The sequence below is a fragment of the Staurois parvus genome, unplaced genomic scaffold (assembly GCF_062004578.1).
Source record: "Staurois parvus isolate SC_StPar_1 unplaced genomic scaffold, SC_StPar_1.0 ptg000293l, whole genome shotgun sequence".
Taxonomy (NCBI): Eukaryota; Metazoa; Chordata; class Amphibia; order Anura; family Ranidae; genus Staurois; species Staurois parvus.
This window is the reverse complement of record NW_028318089.1, coordinates 1,031,729-1,059,114: the sequence shown is the minus strand read 5'-3', so window position 1 is coordinate 1,059,114 and position 27,386 is coordinate 1,031,729. Positions and strand designations below refer to the sequence as shown.

At 42.1% G+C, this 27,386-nt stretch overlaps 1 protein-coding gene and 1 long non-coding RNA gene across 2 annotated transcripts in view; one reads left to right on the top strand and one right to left on the bottom strand.

The window, feature by feature from the left end:
• Nucleotides 1–82: 82 nt before the first annotated feature.
• On the bottom strand, nt 83–26,257 carry LOC149458137 (uncharacterized). The gene is made up of 2 exons (XR_016313498.1): nt 26,151–26,257; nt 83–493 (listed from the first exon to the last, which is right to left on the bottom strand). It is a non-coding gene; the product is annotated as an uncharacterized LOC149458137 (long non-coding RNA).
• Nucleotides 9,509–27,386, top strand: part of QRICH2 (glutamine rich 2) — a 99,809-nt gene continuing 81,931 nt past the window's right edge. The window contains exon 1 of the mRNA XM_089682650.1: nt 9,509–10,117. Coding sequence (XP_089538776.1) covers nt 9,695–10,117 — 423 coding nt within the window. The 5' untranslated portion in view covers nt 9,509–9,694. The remainder of the gene's footprint in view (nt 10,118–27,386) is intronic.

Below are 27,386 nucleotides of genomic sequence, written 5' to 3'. Positions count from 1 at the left end.
ATCCCTACATACAAAGAAACCAAAACAAATACGTTCAGAAATTAGGTTATGTGTAATAAAATGGAATGACACAGGGAAAAAGTATTGAACACGCTAACTGAAATTTAATACTTTGTACAAAATTCTTTGTTGGTAATGACAGCTTCAGGACGCCTCCTGTGTGGAGAAACTAGTCACCTGCATTTCTTGGGTGTGATTTTGGCCCATTCTTCCACACAGTCTTCAAATCTTGAAGGTTCCGTGGGCCTCTTCTATGAACTCTAACCTTTAGTTCTTGCCATAGATTTTCTATTGGATTCAAGTCAGGTGATTGGCTGAGCCCTTCAAGCAGCTTTATTTTCCTTTCCTTGAAACCAATTGAGAGTTTCCTTGGCTTTGTGTTTGGGATCATTGTCTTGCTGAAATGTCCACCCTCATTTCATCTTCATCATACTGGTAGATGGCAGCAGATTTTTATCAAGAATGTCTTGGTTCATTTTTCCATTCATCCTTCCTGCAATGATAAGAAGTTTGCCAGTACCACATAGTGAAAAACAGCCCCACATCATGATGTTCCCACCCCCAAACTTCACTGTTGGTATGGTGTTTTTGGAGTGGTGTGCAGTGCCATTTGACCTCTAAAAATGGTGTGTATTATGGCATTCAAAGAGTTCAATATTGGTTTCATTTGACCAGACTATATTCTCCCAGTATTTCACAGGCTTGCCTAAATGTTGTGCAGCAACTGTTAGACTGTTTTGTCATGTTCATTATGTTGAACCGATTCTTTTTCGGACCTCATTTTGTATCTTCAGCATTCTGTTTATATATTCTTTGGTCTGGGTAGATTCAAATACTTTTGCAGTTTTTCCTGAAGATTGCTATATATTTGATATATTATTGAATTGGACAGATTCATATCAGAAGGATTTGATATTTTTGAACACTAGTCCAACCCACCAAGAGAAATGGCATGAGCTGATTGGACAATGTCGACTGACATCATATGCATCCAAATAGAACTTAATTCAGATGCATTCGTTATCCGAATTATTGAACAAATTTGAAAATTTAATTAATTTCCCCATGGGCTTAAACTATTCCATCATGTGAGGTCATCCAAATGAACCAAATGCATTAGTTAATTTCGTTATAACTTATTTTCAGATTCATTTACATTCGTTACTATGTCCATTCGGAGATTCATATACATCCGAATCTCTGAAATTGAAATTTTACCATGAAACACACGTCTAATAGGGATCATGTGGTTCTGAGTACAGATTAGGCTTTTGTTTGTACCTAAAGTTGTCTTTACCTTCCACTTCAACAAGGAGATTCGCTAAGTCCTACTCCTATTGTGCACATATTGCCTTGCATAGGCTAGATGCAGTGAGAGCTATTAGGGTACACCTCTTCAGGAAACGTTTCCATGTTTTTTTCACATATGGCCCCCACATAGGATATACGACATCATCCTTCACCATCACCAGAAGGTGCTATCTCTTTGGCAGCTTTTTTTTTTTCGTTTCCTTCTGTGGTTTGTGCTATAACTATAATGATATAATGTCCCGGTGCCTAACCTGTAACCCATGGACCATATACGGCCCTGTTTGGAGTGCAGTCAGAGGGCCCCAGCAGTCAATGGTTGAGCCCTGGCATGTAAAGAGACCTTTATTACCAGTGATCTCTCTCCGTTTCATATAGTATGTCCCTAGTCTCTGCCTGTTTGCTACAGCATGGCGTTAGTCTCCAACAACTCCTGTAGACAAATCTCTGGCCATTTTCTCTAGTTAGTCATCAATATTTGACAGTTTCCTGTAGCATCAACCGCTTTCCCATTGCCGTATAGCAGATATATTGCTACAGGGTGGCACAGCTGCACAAAATCATGTAAATATACGTGATTTTGCATCTCCGGGTAGGGGGCGTGTGAGCCCTACCTGTGCTGCTTTTGGCCACCTCGGCTGTCAATCATCGGGTCCCTTCCGGTGATTACTCGCCGACACCCGGTGATCGCCAAGCATTACTGATGGAGGGAGAGAACTGTGAGTAAACAATACAGTTCTCTCCCCTGTCAGCTCCTGCACACTGCTTTGTATGGCTCTGCATAGCAGAGCCATACAAAGCAGTGTGCTTACAGTTGAAAGCACTAACACAGTACACAGTTAACCCTTTGATCACCCCTCATGTTAACCCCTTCCTGCCCAGTGCCATTAGTACAGTGTATGTGCTTTTTATTAGCACTGATCACTGTACTGGTGTCACTGGGGATGTCAGTGACACCAAGTCAGTTCCCCCCAGTGTCGGAATGCCTGCCGCAGTCCCGCTATAAGTCGCTGATCGCTGCCATTACTAGTAAAAAAATTTAAAAAAATTTAAAAGAATCCCAGTATATATACCACCATTTGTAAATGCTATAACTTTCAGGTAAACCAATTAATTTACACATATTGGGATTTTTTTTTAGCAAAGACCTGTAGCTGAATGCATTTTGGCCTATATTTTATATATGCATATATTATACATGCTGAAATTTGATTTTTAAAATTTTTTAACTGAACATGTTTAATAGCAAAAAGTTATAAAAAAAATAGTTTTCTCAAAATTGAGGGTCTTTTTTTTTATATAGCGCAAAAAATAAAAACCGCACAGGCCATCAAATACCACCTAAAGAAAGCTCTATTCTTGGGGGGAAAAAAGGCCATAGATTTAATTTGGGTGCAGCATTGCATGACCGCGCAATTGTCAGTTAAAGTAACGCAGTGCCGTATCGCAAAAAATGGGCTGGTCAGGAAGGAGGGGAAGTCCTCTGGAGGGCAAGTGATTAAATACTAGAAATATTTTATGCAACACTTTATATAATTAGTGTTGTGAGCAGACTGAAACCATGCTGATATTTACTGTACTAACAGGAATTGCGCATACAGAGATGCAAAATAATGTTCTTCCTTTATTAAAATTGGCAGCAGGAACATGTTTTATTTTGACATGTTTTATGCTAGGCCAGCTTGGCCAAACTAACTAAAGTAACAGAAGACCTGGAGGTATGCTTTAATAATAGATTTTGTAGCAGCCTGTATTTTATGAGGTCTGCCACTAGATGGTGAGTTGTGAAACTGAATAGGTTGCATTTGTTAAAGTGATATTAACCTCCCTAGTGGTCTGATTATGTCTATATTTCTGTGCTCAAAGCGGTACATTTTTTTGCATGGAATTATGTATTTTTTTTATTGTATGCCTGTAATTTTTAGGAATAACTCACTAAAATCTGTTTGAACAAGAGTCTAGTAAACATCCCGGGGATGTTAATATTTGAAACACGAAATCATAAATTATAATTTAATAAATAATCATAAAAAATAATAATAAATTTAATTCAATAATATAATCAAACCAAAAACACTGAAATTTGAAATATAGCGCCAAGTTCGCACATCACTGAGCAAAGTCGCAAAATCGTTTTCAGTGTCTGATGACGAATTTCCCCACTAATCATTATCACTCAATTCTGCAAGTGGTTCTGATTTACTATCGCTGTTCTCTAGCTGGTCTAAAACCGCTTTTGACCTAAAGGGACACTTTTTGGACGCCATAGACGTTTCTTAGTTTCCAGGCAGAAAGAACAGTAAAAATGCCAGGAGGGCACAGGACAAAGTACTAGGGACAAAATGTATGTGAAATGGTTTGATACAGTAATGTTTTACTACGTTATTTTAGTGAATGTCACTTTTTGTCACTTTCAAATTTCCCACCGGTTCCGGCCCCCGTACGTCCCGACTTCGCAGGGGACGGAACCCAGAACACAGAGGCCAGAGGACATTACAGGGGACACTGCAGGAGGGACATCGCAGGAGCACAGGACAAGGTAAGAGAACAACAGATCCCAGAGCAGCGCTGCATTGTAAGCCTGAGTGTAGCTCGGGGTTACCGCTTGTGGTACTGAACCTGCTACACTCGGGAATACCGCCAGGGAGGTTAAAGCTTGTTTTTTTTTCCCTTTAAACCACTTGCCTACCGGGCACTTACAGTGAAGGAAATACGTTTTTGATCCCATGCTGATTTTGAATGTTTGCCACTCACATAGAAATGATCAGTCTAAAAATCGAATGGTAGGTGTATTGTAACACTGAGAGACAGAATAGCAACAAAATATTCAAAAGAAATGCATGTCTAACAAATTCTGCACTGATTTGCATGTTCATGAGGGAAATAAGTATTTGATCCCCTATCATTCAGCAGGATTTCAGGCTACCAGGTGTCTTTCATACAGGTAACACGCTGAGATTAGAATCAGTCTCTTAAAGGGAGTGCTGCTAATCTCATTTTGTTACCTGTATAAAAGACACCTGTCCACAGGAGCAATCAAACAATCAGATTCCAAACTCTCCACCATGGGAAAGACCAAAGAGCTGTCCAAGGATGTCAGGGACAAGATTGTAGACCTACGCAAGGCTGGACTGAGCTACCAAACTATCGCCAAGCAGCTTGGTGAGAAGGTGACAACAGTTGGTGCAATTATTCGCAAATGGAAGAAACACAAAACAACTGTCAGTCTCCCTAGGTCTGGTGCACAATGCAAGATCTCACCTCGTAGAGTGTCAATGATCGTGACAACAGTGAGGAATCATCCCAGAACTACACGTGAGGATCTTGTCAATGATCTCCAGGTAGCTGGGACCACAGTCACCAAGAAAACAATTGGTAACACACTACACCGACAAGGATTGAAATCCTGCAATGCCCGCAAGGTCCCTCTGCTCAAAAAAGCACATGTCCAGGCCTGTCTGAAGTTTGCCACTGAACATCTGAATGATGCAAAGGAGGACTGGTTGAAAGTGTTGTGGTCAGATGAGACCAAAATCGAGCTCTTTGGTATCATTTCAACTCGCCCTGATTGGAGGAGGAGGAATGCTGCCTATGACCCCAAGAACACCATCCCAACTGTCAAACATGGTGGTGCAAACATTCTGCTTTGGGGGTGTTTTTCTGCTAAGGGGACAGGACAACTGCACTGCATCAAAGGGATGATGGACAGGGCAATGTACCGTCAAATCTTGGGTGAGAACCTTCTTCCCTCAGCCAGGGCATTGAAAATGGGTCATGGATGGGTGTTCCAGCATGACAATGACCCAAAACACACGGCCAAGGCAACAAAGGAGTGGCTCAAGAAGAAGCACATTAGGGTCCTGGAGTGGTCTAGCCAGTGTCCAGACCTTAATCCAATTGAAAATCTGTGGAGGGAGCTGAAAGTTCGAATTGACAAACGTCAGCCACCAAAACTTACTGACTTGGAGAGGATCTGCCAAGAGGAGTGGGCCAAAATCCCTCCTGAGATGTGTGCAAACCTGGTGGCCAACTACAGGAAACATCTGACCTCTGTTATTGCCAACAAAGGATTTGCCACCAAGTACTAAGTCATGTTTTGTGAAGGGGATCAAATACTTATTTCCCTCATGAGCATGCAAATCAGTGCATCATTTGTTAGATATGCATTTCTTTTGAATGTTTTGTTGCTATTCTGTCCCTCCGTGTTACAATACACCTACCATTCGATTTTTAGACTGATCATTTCTTTGTCAGTGGGCAAACACTCAAAAGCAGCAGAAGATCAAATACTTATTTCCTTCACTCTATACCCCCTTCCTGCCCAGGTCAATTTTCAGCTTTCAGCGCTGTTGCACTTAGAATGACATTTACGCAGTCATGCAACACTATACCCATATGCAATTTTTATAATTTTTTTTCACAAATAGAGCTTTCTTCTATTGGTATTTAATTACCACTGGGGGGGGGGGGGGGGTTTGCACTATAAACAAAAAAAAGCAAAAAAATAGAAGAAAATATTTTTTTCATTGTTTCTATTATAAAGATTTTGCAAACAGGTAATTTTTCTCTTTCATTGATGTGCGTTGATGAGGCGGCACTGATAGGCAGCATTGATGAGGAGGCACTGATAATGCTGCACTGATATGCTGCAATGATGGGCACTGATAGGCAGCACTGACTAGTGGCACTAATGGGGGCGGGTTCTGGGAGGACATCATATGACGCCCTCCCAGAACTGGACAACCACGCTGTAGCCGTCTTTCAACTATAGCGCGGTTGTAAAGTGGTTAAAAAATAACAAACATATCATACTTACCTGCTCTGTGCAGTAGTTTTGCATAACGCAGTGACAATCCTCTTCTTCTTGAGTCTCCTGCGAATACTCCTAACACCTCCCCTTTCACCAGTGCCCCCAATAGCAAACCACTTGCTATGGTTGCACTGGTGCGTGCTCGCTCCTGAGCCCTGCTCTATGCATCCATAGGACATATAGAGCTGCAGCCCTACCCCCCGTTTTCCTCATTGGCTCGCTGGCTGTGACTACTACTGCTGCCTCAGCCAATGATGAGAGAGAGACCTGGACGGCTGAGGCTATTGTACACATTGCTGGATCGAGAAGGGGCTCAGGTGAGTATTAGCTGGGGGGGTGGCTGGGGGGGAAACTGAACATAAAAAGTGTTTTAGCTTCATGCAGAGAATTGGCTCCTATTGTTTTTAATCAAATCAAGAGAGGATGGGAGCGGAGGGCGTAGTTGAGCTGCTCTGTGTGTGCCTATGGTCGCACACAGCTTGACTTGGGAGCAAGCTCGCATGTTTGGCACACTCAGGAGCGGACAGCAGGGACTCCAGAAAAAAAATAAGGAGGCACTTGGTGCAAAATCTTTGCACAGAGCAGGTAAGTATAACATAGTTTTTAATTTTAGGTAAAAAAAAAAAAAGACTTTAATATCACTTTTACAATTTACAATTGCGTGTGAAGTGGTGAAAGACCATGGTACCCAAAATTGTCCATAGAAGGCAGTGTAAAAGCCTTTACAGATTATCATTTTATGGCCCTAGAATTATTGCACTCATTCTTTTATGGTGATACCTTGCATGTAGTGCAGTCAGCACTCACATGCAGATGTGTTGCATCCTAATTATTTTTATTATTTTTATTTTTTTCATATTTTTTTATTTAACTTTATTGGTATCACAAGGTGGGCTAACAAGCCCCCTATGTGATAGCAGTCGGCAAGTGACAGGTCTTCTTTATGGAGACATTGGGGATCTATTAAACCCCTGATGTCTCCTCTGCCCTCCACTGAAACTGGAAGTGACAAAATCTTCATCATTTCCAAGTTCATTCATAGCAGAGGAGATTGATGATTGGTGGCATTCTGAAGCTGTTTACTGCAGTTAACCCCTTGACTACCAGGACATTTTAAAAAGTCTAGGTAAATAAGGGGTTAATGATCATGCAGAATTAATGTTTCTATATAATGTGCAGGCAGTGGCTTTGTCATTCCTGTGCCTAGCATGAAACATGTCAGCAGTACCAGGACAAGGTCACCTAGCACCCATCAAAAATCATCCCCCCCAAAGGGCATTAATCTTTACATTTGGCCCCTAAGCACAATTTCCCTTTGCAAAGCTCAAATTCTCCCTAAACAAAAAATGTATCCTAGGCCAATACAAATCTCCCCTCCCAGCTCAAATCCACTCCCTCCCCAAATCTCCCCTCCTAGCACAAATCCTCTACACCTCAAATTTCAACTACAAATCCCCTCTCCTACCCACATGGAAGAAAAATATCTTTGAAATAGATTTTTTAAATATTCTTCCCAAATATATTCACATATATTTGAAATACTATCTTTTTGGCCATATTCAATATATTTCAATACATATATATACACTGCATGTTGAAATGCATTTTTATATATTACAAAATATATGAAAAATATTTTTAAAAATATATATTTTTTAAATATATTCTTCAGTTTTTTTAACATATAAAAATGCCATTTTAACATATTTTACATATATTTGTAAATGCATTCCAAAAATGTAGATTAAATAAATTTTTAAAGACATACATTATATTTGAAAATGTATTTTTAAAAATATTTTTCATATATTTTGTAATAAAATGCATTTCAGCATTGTGTGTGTATATATATATATATATATATATATATATATGTGTGTGTGTGTGTGTGTGTATATATATATATATATATATACATACACACTATACTGAAATGCATTTTTATTACAAAATATATGAAAAATATTTTTAAAAATACATTTTCAAATATACTGTATGTCTTTAAAAATTAATTTAATCTACATTTTTGGAATGCATTTACAAATATATGTAAAATATGTTAAAATGACTTTTTTATATGTTAAAAAAAATCTGAAGAATATATATAAAATATATATTTTTAAAAATATTTTTCATATATTTTGTAATCTATAAAAAAAAGTATTTTAGTATTTTAACATGCAGTGTGTGTGTTTATCCTATCTATCTAAAAAATTTTTTTTTTTTTAAATATATTGAATACGGTCAAACTTGTAGCATTTCAAATATATGTCAATATATTTGGGAAGAATATTTTTTAAATCTATTTCAAATATAGTTTTCTTCCATGTGGGTAGTACAGATCCCCTCCAAATCACCCCTTATAGCACAACCCTCCAAATCCCCAGCCGCACCCAGGGCAGCTTCCCCTCTTGCCCACCCCTTGTCCTGTCCCTGCATGTCAGAAAAGAACTTGTTCCTACTCTACTATTTTAATAAAGGAACAGGGGCGTCCCTAGGCAGGTGCGGGGAGTGCACGCCGCACCGGGTGACACCTTTTGCACGGGGTGACACCGGACCAGCTCCACAGAACAGTAAGTTTTAAAGCAAGCTGACGATCCCCACAGGATGGATCGGATCTGTGGATTAAGCATAATGGATCGGAGTCCGATCCATTATCCCCCCTAATCCGCAGATACGATCCATCCTGCGAGGATCGTCGGCGTGCTTTATAGCTTACCTTTCCGTGGAGCTCATGAAGAGATCAGTTAACCCCGTATAGGTTGCAAGCCAACAATCCCCGCAGGATGGATCGGGGAGGATAATGGATCAGACTCCAATCCATTAAGCTCAATCCACAGATCCGATCCATCCTGTGGGGATTGTTGGAGGAGGTGTCACCAAGTGTTCTGGCACCGGGTGACACCATCACTAGGGACTCCCCTGTAAAGGAAGAATAATATTTTGTATCTTGGTGTGTAACATTTGTTTTGGATGAACTAAGCCAGCACCTGAGATGTGATGTGTGAAGCCTGATCTTGCCTAGAGCAGAATGTGACATATTTGGCAATGCTGACATGTATGCTGCCCAGTAAAGATTAGCATGTTGTAATATAAAATATTGACCTGTAATCCAGTCGCTGACAGGTGGGGGAGACATGCCACCTTACCACATTTCTGCTATAAAGTCCTCTTTGTTGTGGAAGATTTCTTTTAAAATCTGTCCAAGAAATTGGACTTGCTGATACGTAGCTCAGGACGGTGCTACACGATCATGTCCTGTGAAAATTGTACTGTGCGTTGCCCAGCAACAGACGAAGCCAGCGTGTACAGCTGCTTATTATGTGAACAATAGGAGTGTCTAAGTTCCTATCAGAGCCTATTGGCTTCAAACTGGTGAACCCGATAGGACAGACTGGAGGATGTGTCGGAGTCGGCAAGGCATGGAAGTGAAGCAGGTATGAGAGATAACCAGATCTGATCCCAAACTACGGCTGCGAGACCCTTGGCTGCTACCTCTTTAGATTGAAAGAGAATCTCCATTGATCACGCCACATTGTATTTACAAAAACTGTGATTTCAACCAGCGAATGCGTTATGGCAACAGTCATCAGCCTTTCCGATCTGGTGAATGTATCCATTGGCACGCCTGAAGTCGGGGCCGTTAATTTCAATGCCCTGCATACTCTTCTTCACGCCATAATAAAGAATTTAAACATCCAAGATGTAAAAGCTGAAATCCTAGAGGAAGATGGCGGCCCATACAATCCCCCTAAAGGGCTGGTGAAGGCGGCAAGTGAAGAGGGGCAAAATGACTGGGTGCCCAATGGCTACCATCGGATGGAGCACAAGATCTTGAAATTGGAGCAACAGTTACAGGCGCTGAATAGTTTGCCCACTGGACTGGACCTGATGGGAAGAGCAAAAACACAACAGGGCACCAGCACACCAGTAGACGATATGTGGAACATGATACAGATGAAGAAGAGACTTGAGGCTAATGAAGATGGAGTATGCCAGGTAAATTAAAATATTTCCGATCATACACCTTTTTAAGGTTCTTTCATTCAGATGGATGTGAGGTGGTAAAAACAGGTAGATGAGTCATGGTTTTACCACCCCCTGTCCTCCCTGCCAAATTTAGATGTTACAGTGACAGGACATTACACATGATACTTTGCTTCACAGCTATGGCATTTTTTATCTTGGGCTGCAGAGTTCGGCAGGCAGCACAGCCTATCAAACTCACCCCATGAGATCAATGGGGCTGCACTGTAAGCATGAGCCAAACACTTAGCTCGAAGTTGCGGTTCAGTTTCGCAATATACAATTGCCAGGCAATTAAAAGAAAAAACATGCATCAGGAGGCAGCAGTAGAATCTCCTGAACACCTTACAGCCTCTGTTATTCCATCCCCAAAAAGCAATCCACTACAGATCACCTTTCAGAGGGTGGCAAGTGCTACCACATGTCTGAAAGAGACCTTAGACAAGCAGGTTTTCAACTACAGCAACAGCATGAGTGTCCTGAAACTGTACTCACATATACATATAATATGTTTGAAGCATATCTGCAGTATATATCATTCCTGAATCTGAAAACAAAAGGGGTACTGTTGCCCATAGCAACTGATTTTATCTTTCTTAACACTTACCACCAGCTCCCCCTAACCCTTTTCTTCCAGATTCCTGATCATGGGATCACTGTGATTGGCTGTCGCAATGATCGATCATCCTACTGGCCCTCGATTGTCAGATGTCGGTGACAGTGCAGTCATAGTTCTGGGGGTACTGGGTGAGAGCACAAAACAGCAATGCTGGCTTTATGCATATATAATGCAGTGGGGCAATAAAGAGGAACTTTGAGCCTCATTATTGTGGGCCAGCCCCTCCTCACTCATGCTACCATATTTAAATGTCTTGCATGTGGGCGGATGTGCAAGAGGTCTCTGCCAGATATTCGGGACCTGGCCGAGTACTGCAGTATGCGCATTCAACACTGGTTTCTGGATGGTTGGTACCTCCAGTGTCTGTGCACGTGCACAGAAGTGCCACTGGTCTCTGCCAGGTCTCAAAACACACATCACTGATACTGCCTTCCAGGGTGTGCGACATGGACATCCTAGAAGGCCACAAGGTGGGCATCATTGTTGCCTAGGTGGGAAAGGATGACCCCCTCCAAAATGTTATTGAATTGTGGGAGAGGGAGGGGAGGAGCCAGTGGGAACTGAAGTAGCAACTTTGGGAATTGCAGGTAAAACTCCAGACACGAACTTGAGGAAAACAAGCTTTATTAACCAGCTGGGACTGAGCAAGTACTAATGTTTGCAAACTAAGTGCCTTGAAAAACATCTCACAAGGTATACATATTAACAATTACATCACAATGCATATATTTCCTCTTTCACTTTATGTACATTCAAAAGACTTTCTAAACAGTGCAGAATCTGGTTTCATAGATAAACTCTCTTTAGCTAAAAATAAGAATACCTGGTGCAGACTAGAATACATTACTTCACAGGAAATAAGGGAGGGGGGAAGTGAGCTGATAACCTTGCTTTTGCAAACAGAGGCTGTTGGAAATGTTAAAGTTTAAAGGGAAACTCTGCAATATTTGGGTGCTGCCACAGAACTAATTTTGTTTTATGACATTAAGTTTTACTTTAACATTTGATGTTTAACTTTTTGTCTGTTTTTCCACTGGGGAGATTTTACCCCCCTTCCTCTCTCTGTAATGCCCGAAGTAGTAATGAGGGTCCTAGCCAGGACAAGAAAGCATGGACAGAAATTTAAAATGTTGTCAAAGGTTGTAAACCTTCCACATGCTATGTCATTTTTTATGTCTTGGCCTTTATAGAGATATTTCCCATTACTTCCTGTGCTGATGCAAACAACAGAGACTCTAACCCAGGGGTGGGCAAACTTTTTGACTTGAGGGCCGCAATGGGTTCATATATTGGACCCGGGGGCCGGACCAAGAGTAGATGAATGATGTGTATGTGTCATCCATAGTAAGTATAGTAATATTCCCCCATAGTAAGCATAGTAATTAATCCCCCATATAGTAATTCATCCCCCATATAGTAATTCATCCTCCATAGTAATTCATCCCCCATATAGTAATTCATCCCCCCTATAGTAATTCATCCCCCATATAGTAATTCATCCCCCATATAGTAATTCATTCCCCATATTAATTCATCCCCCATATTAATTCATCCCTCATATAGTATTTCATCCCCCACAGTACTATTCCCCCCCAAGTAGTAAGCCAAGTCCCCCCTGTGTCAATTCACTTACCTTTGCTCCGCGCGTTCCTCTCGCCGTGTTCCCGCGCCGTTCCGGTCTTCAGGGCGGACTGTGAGAGGAGCCTAGCTCCCCTCACGTTCGTCACGCTGCCCCGCCTACACACATCCTGACAGCCAATGTATCACGCTCCGCGGGCCGGATTAAAAGGTCCGCCGGACCGTATACGGCCCGCAGGCCGTAGTTTGCCCATTGCTGCTCTAACCCTTCCCTGCTCTACCCAAAGATAAATAAACCAAACTTGTCTGGAGTTGGGCTGTAATATTTAAAGTGATTTAGTCAGGAGGTCAAAAAAGTTACAAAGGCAGTAACCTGAGAAGAAAACAGTACAATGCCTACTTGTCTGTGGGCCCATGTGCTAAAAGTGCACCATGTAGCAGAGCTCCCGGTGCCAGTTCAATTAGACTCCTCAGGCTGGCCGAATGTGTCCCACGCTTGCCACTGTGGTTCCTCCTGCTGACACCTAGTCACTGCAGGACACAAGAGTGACTTTGGGGTTGTTGGGAGCACCACAGTAACCAGTGAGGGACATGCTGTACCTAACACATGAGCGTATAGAATCTGATCAGCGCCAAGTGCTCTGCAAAAGAGCAAACTTTCAGCAAAAAGGCCAACAGACGGGTATGTATACCATTGCTTTCTTCACAGGTTAGTGCCTTTTGTAACTTTTTTTTTTTTTCTTAGCCCCCAAAGGGGTCACATTAAATGTCTCTCCCTTCCCTGAGCTAAAAGGAGTGAATCGGTATTGATCAATACAGTCATCAGTCTCATTATATTGCACTAGAAACCCTACTACACCCTGGTGGAGTGAAGGACCTTGTGGTTGGATCTAATAGGCATGAGGAACCATTTTGGCCCTGTACTGCCCATTTACTCTACCACTTTTCCTTTGCCACTTTTCACTAAGGGTTGTGAATATGCAGTAGCTGCCAGACTGTCTATTCAAATATGGTGCTTAATATTCTACCTTTTGATGCCAGGATAATTCCAGCCTTTAGACCAACCATTGGCACTGCAGATGGACAGGGTAATGGGTAAAGTTATGGTTCTGCCCTGGAGTGACGCAACCAATGGAGACCAACGTAGCCTCCTTTTCTATGTGGTTTTATGTTGCTTGGAAACCAGGCAGAAGAAAGAATTTCAATAGACCCCCACACAGGAAAGAATGTGGTATAAAGGGTATTTAAACCATATGGAACATTGATAATAATTTATGAACCACAGCCAGCACCATATAGAGAATTATATTTCAACATTTTTTGAGTTTTGGATGGAGCTGGGAAGGTTTGGAACCCCTGCCATATGTATGCTTACCGTGTTCCTGATAAAGATTTACTTTCTCTTTGCCCTGGACTGAACATGATCAGACATTTCATTATTTAATTAAAGTGGTTGTTAAGGGAGAAGGTTTTTTTTACCTTTATGCATGAAGGTAAAATCCTTCAGTAGGCAATCCCCCACACACAGACCCTCCAATACTCACCTGAGCCACATCTCAATCCAGAGCTGTGCGCAAGTGCAGCGGCTCTCCTAGGTCTCTCCCTCCTCATTGGCTGAGACACAGCAGCGGGATCCATTGGCTCTTACTGCTGTCAATCACAGCCAGTGAGAAGCGAGTGGGGGGCAGGGCTGATCCGTGCTCATTATGTCTCATAGACACACGGAGAGGGGTTTGGGAGCAAGTATGCATGAGTGCCCCCAGAGCAAACGGCTTACTCTGGTGGCACTCTGCAGGGAGAGAGGCCTGGAGTGACCCAAGAAATAGAGATTGAGGAATGTGTCTGCAATCAATTTCGCTGTCTCAAAAGTGAGACATCTGAAATTTCACCAATTCCCCCCCCAATATAAAAAAAAAGTGAGTGGCGCAGAATGCACACTGTCTGTATTTGGGGCCATAGACCTGCGACCACATACAGTGGGGCAAAAAAGTATTTAGTCAGCCACCAATTGTGCAAGTTCTCCCACTTAAAAAGATGAGAGAGGCCTGTAATTGGCATCATAGGTAGACCTCAACTATGAGAGACAAAATTAGAAAAAAAATCCAGACAATCACATTGGCTGATTTGGAAAGAATTTATTTGCAAATTATGGTGGAAAATAAGTATTTGGTCACCTACAAACAAGCAAGATTTCTGGCTCTCACAGACCTGTACCTTCTTCTTTAAGAGGCTCCTCTGTCCTGCACTCATTACCTGTATCAGTGGCACCTGTTTGAACTTGTTATCAGTATAAAAGACACCTGTCCACAACCTCAAACAGTCACACTCCAAACTCCACTATGGTGAAGACTAAAGAGCTGTCGAAGGACACCAGAAACAAAATTGTAGACCTGCACCAGGCTGGGAAGACTGAATCTGCAATAGGCAAGCAGCTTGGTGTGAACAAATCAACTGTGGGAGCAATAATTAGAAAATGGAAGACATACAAGACCACTGATAATCTCCCTCGATCTGGGGCTCCACACAAGATCTCACCCCGTGGGGTCAAAATGATCACAAGAACGGTGAGCAAAAATCCCAGGACCACACAGGGGGACCTAGTGAAAGACCTGCAGAGGGCTGGGACCAACGTAACAAAGGCTACCATCAGTAACACACTACACCACCAGGGACTCAGATCCTGCAGTGCCAGACGTGTCCCCCTGCTTAAGCCAGTACATATCCGGGCCCGTCTGAAGTTTGCTAGAGAGCATTTGGATGATCCAGAAGAGGATTGGGAGAATGTCATATGGTCAGATGAAACCAAAATAGAACTGTTTGGTAGAAACACAACTCGTCGTGTTTGGGGGAGAGAGAATGCTGAGTTGCATCCAAAGAACACCATACCTACTGTGAAGCATGGGGGTGGCAACATCATGCTTTGGGGCTGTTTCTCCGCAAAGGGACCAGGACAACTGATCCATGTACAGGACAAAATGAATGGGGCCATGTATCGTGAGATTTTGAGTGCAAACCTCCTTCCATCAGCAACGGCATTGAAGATGAAACGTGGCTGGGTCTTCCAACATGACAATGATCCCAAACATACCGCCTGGGCAACGAAGGAGTGGCTTCGTAAGAAGCATTTCAAGGTCCTGGAGTGGCCTAGCCAGTCTCCAGATCTCAACCCCATAGAAAACCTTTGGGGGGAGTTGAAAGTCCATGTTGCCCAGCGACAGCCCCAAAACATCACTGCTCTAGAGGAGATCTGCATGGAGGAATGGGCCAACATACCAGCAACAGTGTGTGCCAACCTTGTGAAGACTTACAGGAAACGTTTGACCTCTGTCATTGCCAACAAAGGATATATAACAAAGTATTGAGATGAACTCTTGATATTGATCAAATACTTATTTTCCACCATAATTTGCAAATAAATTCTTTCCAAATCAGCCAATGTGATTGTCTGGATTTTTTTTCTCATTTTGTCTCTCATAGTTGAGGTCTACCTATGATGCCAATTACAGGCCTCTCTCATCTTTTTAAGTGGGAGAACTTGCACATTTGGTGGCTGACTAAATACTTTTTTGCCCCACTGTACCTGTCAGATTAGGACCTGCAGCTGAATATTCATACAGTCGCTGCACCCCCATAATGTAACATAGCCTGCCTGCACACAGCTCCAACCACACAAACAACTGCTGATTTGGGCTGCAGCACCCATCCACCCTAAGGGCTCATTCACACTAGATGCACTTCAATGCGCTTTTTTTTTCTGCATCAAAAATACATACACAGTGTTTGCCATGTAGTCCAATGGCCCTAGTTCACACCAGTGCAGTCAGTTCCAGTCTGTTTCCGGTGCAGTAAAAATGCTGCATTTGTTTTGCACAGAACCGTACTGGAACATGATAAACTTCATCAAAACTGCACCAGAACTGCGTGTGGTGTGAACTGTAAGCAAAAACTGATCCAGAATGCATCCGGAGTGCATTGTTGTAGTGTGAACTGGCCCTAAGGGAGAGTCCACACTACATGCATTTCAGTTGCTTTTTTTTCTGTATCCAAAACGCACAGAAAGTAGGTTATATGGTTGTCAATGTCATAGTTCACATCAGTGCTTGCAGCTCCAGTGTGTTCCGGTTGAAGAAAAAAAAAAAAGTAGAACAGGCTACAGAATTGTACTGGAATGCGGAAAAAACGCACTGGAACGCACATGTCCCTTTTTAAATTGAAGACAAGAAGGGGCAAAAATTAACTGGAATGCGCCAAAAATGCATCAAAAATGCTCATGCAAAAACACATCCGGAACGCATCTGGACTGTGTTTCTGTGTGAACCAGCCCTAAATCCTCATTCACACACAGCTTTATTAACACAATACAGTTTTATCGTTTTTAGATTTAGGAATTTTATAAATTATGTTGTGTTTGTGTCTGCTAATAATGATTTTTGTGAATTTTTTGAGAAAATTTTGTTTTGGTATTTACAGGGGGGTGGGGTTAGGGGGCTCTGTCAGGTAGGCTGTACGTACTGGGCCCTGTGATTTCTAACAGCGGCCCTGCTGCCATCACATGAATGACTCATTACCCCTAGGTTCATATATGTGCGGGTGGTGCCGTTGCGGATCCGCACGAAAATCCGTTCAGCCGCACCACCCACACAGAGAATTGCGGACCCACGGGTGGGTGCCATTAATGGCACGCCTCCCGCATTGGGAAAAGCAACCGTACTGGGAACAGAGGTTCCTGTGTGGGCTGCGTTTTCCAAAGAAGTGCAGGGACTTCTTCCCTGCATGTCATGGGCACGGGAGTCCATTCAAATGAATGGGCTTTCATGCACGTGCAAAACGCTGCCCGCACGGCTGCATAGATGTGAACCTAGGGTTACAGGGGGGAGATATAAACATCACCTGTATGTAATCAGTGGCGGCAGCAGTGCTAACAACACAGAGTTGATATTTACATTGGCCCTGAGCAGCGGCCAATAGACAGGTGCTGTTCGTTTCATTTTGAATTTCGGACTAATTTTTTCGTTATTTGGAGATTCAAATGTATCAGAATTCTGAATGACAAAAATAGCAAATTTAAAAGAATCTGAAATTTGATTCAAAAACAAAATCGAACAAACATTTGAAAACAAATTTAACCAATTGCCCTCCTGAGGATTTACCCCCCTTCCTGACCAGGCCATTTCTTGCGATACTTTAACTGATAATTGCGCAGTCATGCAACTCTGCACCCAAATGAAATTTATGTCCTTTTTTTCCCACGAATAGAGCTTTATTTTGGTGGTATTTGATCACCTCTGTGGTTTTTATTGTTTGCACTAAGAAAAAAAAGTCTGACAGTTTTGGAAAAAAAACCCCAATTTTTTTTACTTTTTGCTATAAAACATGTCCAGTATAAAAATATTAAAAATCTTATTTCTTCATAAATTTACACCAAAATGTATTCTGCTGCATGTCTTTGCTAAAAAAAAAAATCCCAATACGTGTAAATTAATTTGTTTACATGAAAGTTATAGCGTCTACAAATGGCGGTATACTGGAATTTTTTTTATACTAGTAATTGCGGCAATCAGCGACTTATAGCAGGACTGCAGCGGGCATTCTGACACTGGGGGGGAACTGAGTAACTGCCACTGACATCCCCAGTGACACTAATACAGTGATCAGTACTAATAAAAAGCACTGACACGGTACTAATGATACTGGGCAGAAAGGGGTTAACATCTGGGGCGATCAAAGGGTTAACTGTGTGCTGTGTGTGTTTTACTTGGGAAACATGCTACTGGGTATTTCTCTGCTGTGCAGAGAAATGCACAGCAGCATGTTGTTGCTGGCAGGAGAGAGACCTGTGTTGTTTATACCCAGGTCTCTCCCCTGTCAGTGTTACTTGGCAATTGTCGAGTGCGGCGGAGAAGCTCTAGCCGGGACCCAGTGATTTTCATCTGTAGCTGCCAATGGCGGTGTGGGTAGGGCAGTGCACACCCCCTACCCAGGAATGCAAATCGTGTGCGCAGCCCTGCTGTGTCATGGTCATGGGCAACTGGTTAACAAATGACGCATTGTTTTTTTTACTAATTCCTGTGCTTTGGCTACCTTGTTGTCTTCTATAATTCAGTGCATAGCCTATGCTCCTGGTCAGATGAGGCCAGTCAGTTAAAAGAATGGATAGCCCATATTGTCAAAGTGTTAGAGCTGTTAGGAAGAGACTGAGCTAACAATTCTTTGTAGAAAGAGATACTATTTTTTTTGGGGGGGGGGTTCTTGTAATTTTAGCATTAGTACATGTATCCCATGGCAATGTCCGGCTCTCCATGGCTTCCTTATTAGCTCTAGAAATGGCCAGAATTCAGGGTTGTGGAAATTGTCTAAGAAACTACTTTTCCTTGGACTATATTCGGTTTCCAATCTACTTGTCCCACATGACAATCTGCTTGTCCTGATGAAAAAAAAAAAAAAAAATTTTTTTGCCAGGATGGAAAATATGAAGGGTTGATGTTTTTTTAATAGGCAAAGCTGTTTTGAGGAATTTCTGGGGCTTTTAAAAACAAAAGGGGCTTTATGGCGACTTAAACTGCTAGAACATTTCTTAGAACCCCCAAACATTTTTTTTTTTTTAAAGCAGAGGCCCTAGAGAATAAATTGGTGGGTTTTGCATTTTTTTAATGTAACACAGTATTTGTGAAGCAGTTTTTCAAACACAGTTTTTTGGGGAAAAATACACTTTTTGTAATTCTAATGCAAAAAAAAAAAAACACAATACTAAACCCAATTTTTTGGTAAAATATAAAAGATGATGTTACTCTGAATAAATAGATACCAAACATGTCACGCTTTAAAATTGCGCACGCCCGTTCAGCAGCAACAAACAACGTAAATGTTACTATCCATAGGTGACGCTTTGAAAGCCTTTACAGGTTCCCACCTTAGATTTACAGAGGAGGTCTGGTGCTAGAATTACTGCACATTGATCTGACATTTTCAGTGATGCATCACAAGTGTGGTCTGAATGCTCTTTGCATGTGTTCAGGACCGACACATGCGATCACCCTTGTGCACGGTGACAGGGGCAATTTAAAACCTTTTTTTTTATTATTATTTATTATTTTAACACTGTTGCTTTAATTTTTTTCTTTTTTGATCACTTTTATTGCTGTCACAAGGAATGTATGTAAACATCCCTTGTGACAGCAATAGGCAGTGACAGGTGCTCTTTATCGAGAGATCTGGGGTCAATAAGGCCCCAGATCCCTCCTCTGCCCTTAAAAGCATTTGATCACACAAGATCGGTGTGATCAAATGCTTTCCATTTTTAAAAATGCCGCCATTTACATCCTCATCGCTTCCTTTTTCCTATATCATAGAGGCAGACAGAATGGTTCCGATCTTTGTCCACCTTTATGATCAGTTAGTGGAAGCACCAGATGGTCAATCAGGGGTTCTGCTGTGACAGGACAGCTCATGCTTGTTATAGCGATCCAGTGGCTAGTTAGCTGCTCGGATCTCTTTTGCAAGAGAGCTGACCGTCCGCTCTAATTCCTGCTGCTTGCCCGCAGCAGGGCTAAGTATAAGGAAAAACCTCTTGCCGGTGCCCGGAACTGCTTGTCCCAGGCATCGGGGCTATACGAATTGCACATCCCTGGAATTAAAGTATTTTATTTATTTATTGTTATTTCAGGTATAGCGCCATCAATTTATGCAGCATTTTATACACACATATTGTACATTCACATCAGTCCCTAACCCTCAAGGGGCGTACAATCTAAGGTCCTTAACTTACATTCATACATACACATGCTAGAGCCAATTTAAGACAGGAGCCAATTTACCTACCAGCATTTCTTTGGAGTGTGAGAGGAAACTGGAGTACCCAGAGGAAACCCACGCAGGCACAGGGAGAACATACAAACTCCAGGCAGGTGGTGCCGTGGTTGTGATTCGAACTAACAACCCTAGTACTGCCAGGTGGAAGTGCTAACCAATTAGCCACTGTGCTGTCCTTTAGGAAGGGTTATGAGCCCTGTCAGGTTTTTGTTCGCCATATGTATTCCTTTGAGGAGATTTCTCTTCACTTCCTGTCCCATAGCCAAACAGGAAGTGAGAGGATATCTCTGAAAATTAAGGGAATTCCTTGGAGACCCCCAGGTAACCAGAACTAGTGTCCCCATTGGAAGATTCCCCCTCAATTACTTTTCTGGGGACAACCCAAAATTTGTGATTTTCTTTTACTTTCACTTTCAATGATCAATGGTAAATAGGGCAAATAGAGAGGGTGAATCTTCCTAACAATAAAGAACTGACAAGTGTTCTAAATCCCTCTCCACCAGGGGTGGACTGACCATTCGGGCACTGCTCGAGGGCCCGGGGTCAGTAGGGGGCCCCATGAGATGCCCCTGGTAATTTTCATAGGCTTTTTTGGGTGTGATTTGAGTGTGGGCGAGGACACAGGGGTCCCATTATCCCCTATTGTCCGGGGGACCCATGAGTTATCAGTCTGCCCCTGCTCTCCACTCTTTAAAAAGTTAAAAAAAAAAGTTTTGCCTTTTAGTTACAATTTAATTTACTGGATTTACCCTCATAGACTTCAGGGGGTTTGCAAACTTCGTTTTTTTGTTTTTTTAATGCAAGATTCGTGAAACTGTTAATAAACTGAACTGGTAGATTCACAAGATACTAGATTTTTCGATATTTCAGATCTTAAGTATATCTGCAGAGACCGATCTGAAAAAATTCAGCTCACCTTATCATTGACTTGAACATTTGGATCCAGGAATGTATGGCCAACCTAAAACATTTACATTGTCCCAGCAATTTGCAGGACTTCTTAATCATCTTCCATCTTTGTTCTCTCCTGTACAAAATTCAGTCACTTCCCTAGTTGAATTATTTAGCATGACCCCCTCGGGTCTCATTACAGATAATAACCTGCTTCCAACATCAACAAACAGCTCATCATTGTGTTACTAAGATGGGTAATTACTGCAATGTGAGATGGAATGTCTGTTACTGTGTGTTAACTGTTTATGGAGACAGCTAGAAATCACAGCCTGTATGTTCATTAGGGATTTCCCATACTGCATATTCACTGATTAATCACATTCACTTTACATTCTTCCACACTCTCAACAGTACAATGCCACCAGAACATAGAACATTGTAAATATCCTACTTTATATTGTAAAGCGCTGAACAAACTGTTGGTGCAATATAAATCCTGTATTATAATAATGATAATTATTTTATATATATATATATATATATATATATATATGTATATATATATATATATATATATATATATATATATATATACAGTGGATATAAAAAGTCTACACACCCCTGTTAAAAATGTCAGGTTTCTGTGATGGAAAAAAATGAGACAAAGATAAATCATTTCAGAACTTTTTCCACCTTTAACCTCCCTGGCGGTATTCCCGAGTGTAGCTCGGGGTAACATTTCAGTACCAAAAGCGGTAACCCCGAGCTACACTCGGGAATACCATGCGGCGCTGCTCCGGCATATGTTCTTCACTTACCTTACCCTGCGCTCCCACGATGTGTCCCCTGCAGCGTCCCCGGCCATCTCCTCCGGCCGATGCCGGCATCCGGCTTCTGTGTCCTGTCCCTGTGACGTCGGGACGTACGGGCGCCGCCGCCGCCGGCGGCGGGAAATTTAAAAATTTTAAAAAATGTCATTTTTTTTTTTTTTCATTTTACATAGTAAAACATTGCTGTTTCAACCTATTTCACATACATATTGTCCCTAGTGCTTTGTCCGGCGCCCTGCCTGCATTTTGTCTGTTCTTTCTGCCTGGAAACTGAGAAATGTCCATGGCGTCCAAAAAGTGTCCCTTTAGGTCAAAAGCGGTTTAGATCAGCTAGAGAACAGCGATAGTAAATCAGAACCACTTACAGAATTGAGTGATAATGATTCGTGGGGGAAATTCGTCATCAGACACTGAAAACGATTTTGCGACTGAGCTCAGCAATGTGCGAACTTGGCGCTCTATTTCACATTTCAGTGTTTTTGGTTTGATTATATTATTGAATTAAATTTTTTATTATTTTTATATTATTTTTATGATTATTTATTAAATTATAATTTATGATTTTGTGTTTTAAATTTTATCATACCCGGGATGTTTACTAGACTCTTGTTCGGACAGATTTCAGTGAGTTTTTCCTAAAAATTACAGCCTACAATAAAAAAAATACATATTTCCATGCAAAAAAATGGTACCGCTTTCAGCACCAAAAATCTGAAATAATCATACCGCCAGGGAGGTTAATGAAGCCTATAAACTATACAACTCAGTTGAACAACAAACTGAAATCTTTTAGGTGGAGGGAAGTAAAAATTAAAAAACTAAAATAATATGGTTGCATAAGTGTGCACACCCTCAAAGTAATACTTTGTTGAAGCACCTTTTGATTGTATTACAGCACTCAGTCTTTTTGGGTATGAGTCTATCAGCATGGCACATCTTGACTTGGCAATATTTGCCTGCTCATCCTTGCAAAAACACTCCAAACCCATCAGATTGTGAGGGCATCTCCCGTGCACAGCCCTCTTCAGATCACCCCACAGACTTTAGATTGGATTCAGGTCCGGGCTCTGGCTGGGCCATTCCAAAACTTACCGTATTTGCCGGCGTATAAGACGACTGGGCGTATAAGACGACCCCCCTACTTTTCCTGCTAAAATGTAGTGTTTGGGCTATACTCGCCGTATAAGACTACCCCTCTTCCAATGCACACCAGTGGGAGGAATAGTGCCCCATCATTGGTATCAGTGGGAGGAATAGTGCCCCATCATTGGTATCAGTGGGAGGAATAGTGCCCCATCATTGGTATCAGTGGGAGGAATAGTGCCCCATCATTGGTATCAGTGGGAGGAATAGTGCCCCATCATTGATGTCAGTGGAAGGAATAGTGCCCCATCATTGGTGTCAGTGGGAGGAATAGTGCCCCATCATTGGTATTAGTGGAAGGAATAGTGCCCCATCATTGGTATCAGTGGGGGGAATAGGTGCCCCATCATTGGTGTCAGTGGCAGGAATGGTGCCCCATCATTGGTATCAGTGGCAGGAATAGTGCCCCATCATTGGTGTCAGTGGGAGGAATAGTGCCCCATCATTGATGTCAGTGGGAGGAATGGTGTCCCATCATTGGTGTCAGTGGGGGGTGGAATAGTGCCCCATCGTTGGTGTCAGTGGGGGGGAGGAATAGTGCCCCATCGTTGGTGTCAGTGGGAGGAATAGTGCCCCATCGTTGGTATCAGTGGGAGGAATAGTGCCCCATCATTGGTATCAGTGACACCAATGATGGGGCACTATTCCTCCCACTGAGACTTGCTGACCCTGTTCTCGTATGGTGCTGCTGCAGCCAGCATATGTGGTTGCAGCAGCACCTCTACACAGCACACTTACCTGCTGCTCCGGCACTCAATTTTCGCGAGGCTGCTCGGCTCCACCCCCTCGCCGGTGATTGGCCGCCTGTGTGCCTTTCCTGAGCTACAGTTCTGGCGGCCAATCACCGGTGAGGAGGCGGAGCCGAGCAGCCGCACGAACATCCAGTGGCCGAACTGAAGGAGACGCCGCGCTTCCTGGACCGGATCGTCGTGGGACTGGATCCAGGTAAGAGACATCAGCCCCTGCAAACCCCTGTACTTAATGCCGCAGCCCCCTTAACATGTGTACCGGCGTATAAGACGACCCCCGACTTTTGAGAAGATTTTCAAGGGTCAAAAAGTCATCTTATACGCCGGCAAATACGGTAAATCTTCTATTGGTGAAGCCATTCCTTTGTTGATTTGGATGTATGCTTTGGGTCGTTGTCATGCTGAAAGATGACGTTCCTCTTCATGTTCAGCTTTCTAGCAGAAGCCTGAAGGTTTTGTGCCAATATTGATTGGCATTTGGAACTGTTAATAATTCCCTCTACCTTGACTAAGGCCCCAGTTCCAGCTGAAGAAAAACAGCCCAAAAGCATGACGTTGCCACCACCATGCTTCACTGTGGGTATGGTGTTCTTTTGGTGATGTGCAGTGTTGTTTTTGCACCAAACATATCTTTTGGAATTATGGTCAAAGAGTTCAACCTTGGTTTCATCAGACCATAACACATTTTCCCACGTGCTTTTGGGAGACTTCAGATGTGTTTTTACAAAATTTAGCCGGGCTTGGATGTTTTTCTTCATAAGAAAAGGCTTCTGTCTTGCCACTCTACCCCATAGCCCAGACATATGAAGAATACAGGAGATTGTTGTCACGTACCACACATCCAGGACTTGCCAGATATTCCTGCAGCTCCTCTAATGTTGCTGTAGGCCTCTTGGCAGCCTCCCAGATCAGTTTTCTTCTAGTCTTTTCATCAATTTTGAAAGGAAGTCCAGTTCTTGGTAATGTCACTGTTGGGACATATTTTCTCCACTTGATGATGACTGTGTTCCATGGTATATCTAATACCTTGGAAATTCTTTTGTACCCCTCTCCTGATTGATACCTTTTAATAATGAGATCCCTCTAAAGCTTTGGAAGCTCTTTCGGACCATGGCATTTGCTGTAGGATGCGACTAAGAAAATGTCAGGAAAGACCTACTAGAACAGCTGAACTTTATTTGGGGTTAATCAGAGGCACTTTAAATGATGGCAGATGTGTACTGACTCTTATTTAACATGATTTTGAATGTGATTGCTTAATTCTGAACACAGTTCCATCCCCAGTTATAAGAGGGTGTGCACACTTATGCAACCACATTTTAGTTTTTTGTTTACTCCTCCCCACCCCCCTAAAAGATTTCAGTTTGTTTTTCAAATGAGTTGTACAGTTTATAGGTCACAGTAAAGGTGGAAAAAGTTCTGAAATGATTTATCTTTTGTCTCATTTTTTTTTACATCACAGAAACCTGACATTTTAACAGGAGTGTGTAGACATTTTATATCCACTGTGTATGTGTGTATATATATATATATATATATATATATATATATATAATTATAATTTTGTGCACTGTTGTCCAATCTTGTGTAGGAACAATTGTAAATTCTGATTGATATATATATATATATATATATATATATTATAATTTTGTGCACTGTTGTCTAATTGTGCGGGAAAAATTGTAAATTCTGATTGATATATGTCCAGCTCTATGCTGTCTCCTGTGAACCTGAATATTGCCTGTACAATGCAAAGCAACAAATTAGTTTAAAGATAACTAAATCCAAAAACAGAAAACTTACACATCACAGCTTACCAGTCCTTAGATGTGGAGGCTGCATTAGTTTTCTTATTTCAGGCTTATTTCCATCTGGTAACACATTTCAAACACCACACTGGTAAGAGGAATTATATTACAGTTTTGTTTTGAGTTTAGGCACACTTCCCCTGTGTTTTTCCATAAACAATGTTTTATTTTCTTATTTATTACTAGAGGTATTTATATAATGCCAACACTTTATGCAGCACTTTACGTACTAAACATTCAAATCAGTCCCTGCCCTCTAAGGCTAAGCTCACACTGTTGCGTGTGGTTGCAGGTGTGGTACAGCATGTTAATCACACGTGTTCCCGCACTGACAAGCACCTGCAGCCAAAAAGCACTGATTTTTTGCAGACACGCAGGGGTGCCAATCATTCTTAGTGGCACCCCAACATATCTGAAAATGCAGTACACTTTTAGGTGAATGAAACTGCATAGCACAGGTTTACTTTAAAGGATAAGTTCACCATTTCGGGCAGAATTTCTCTTTTTTTTTAAATAGAAGCATTTTCCAATGCCATTTCTGGCCCAGCCATCCCAATGTGCTTTTCTCTCACTTACCTCATCCACAGGACATTTCATTTTTTGTCAGTTTGTGAGATTTTGAACGGATTTTTAAATTGCATTATTTCCTGTCTATGGTCTGTTAGCATTCACTTCCTGTAGACCACTTCCCAGAAGCCTTCACTTCCTTGTTGCATCCCAAAAGAGGGTGTGATTGGGTGTGTTCACCACTCTGGACCACACCTCCCTCAATATAATACTACCTTCCTCCCATCAGCTATGTAGTACAAGGGCCTGTCTGATTTGATACAAATTGAATGGATTGTCCTGGTGTGTCCTCCTATTATCATTATTATTATTATACAGGATTTATATAGCGCCAACAGTTTGCTCAGCGCTTTACAAAATGAAGGTAGATATTACAGTTACAATACGATTTGGTACAAGAGGAAACAGAGGGCCCGGCTTGTTAGAGCTTACAATCTAGGAGGAAGGGTTCAGTGATACAAAAGGTAATAGCTGTGGGGGGATGAGCTGATGGAGGAAATAAATGACAGTTTACTAGGTAGAAGCAGGATAGGCTTCTTTAAAGAGAGGTTTTCAGGGATCGTCTAAAGGTGGATAGATTAGGAGATAGCCGGACAGATTGGGGTAGGGAGTTCCATAGGATGGGAGGAGGATAGTTCAGAATCCAGGGTTACCCCTAGCACCCTGGCATGCAGGGATAGGTTGATAGTGGTGCTATTGATCCTGTCCGATAAATCTGGGGAAGAGGCACATGGGGAGGAAATATTATGAGCTCAGTTTTGGATAGATTGAGTTTTAGGAAGTGGAGTGACATCCAGTTTGATATGTCTGTCAGTAAATCAGTGATACATGAGGAAACTGATGGGGTAAGCTGAGGAGTAGAGAGCTTCCCATGGTTTCCAATACCATTTCTATGCTGATGACGCACAAATCTATCAGCTGACCCAAGGAAGACGTGTAGATGGAGACTAGGAGAGGTTCAAGGACAGAACCTTGAGGGACCCCGACAGTAAGAGGAGTAGGAGAGGAGGAAGTAGAGTTGTAAGTGACACTGAAGGTGCTGTGAGATGGGTAAGATTCCAACCAATGGAGAGTACAGTTACGGAGACCAAGTAAATAGAGTTTTTTGAGGAGGAGGGGGTGGTCAACTGTGTCAAATGCAGCAGAGAGTCCAAGAGTAAGAGTACAGAATAGTGACCATTGGTTTTAGCAGTTAATATGTCGTTTGTGAGTTTTAGGAGAGCAGTGGCAGCTCAACCGGTTGTA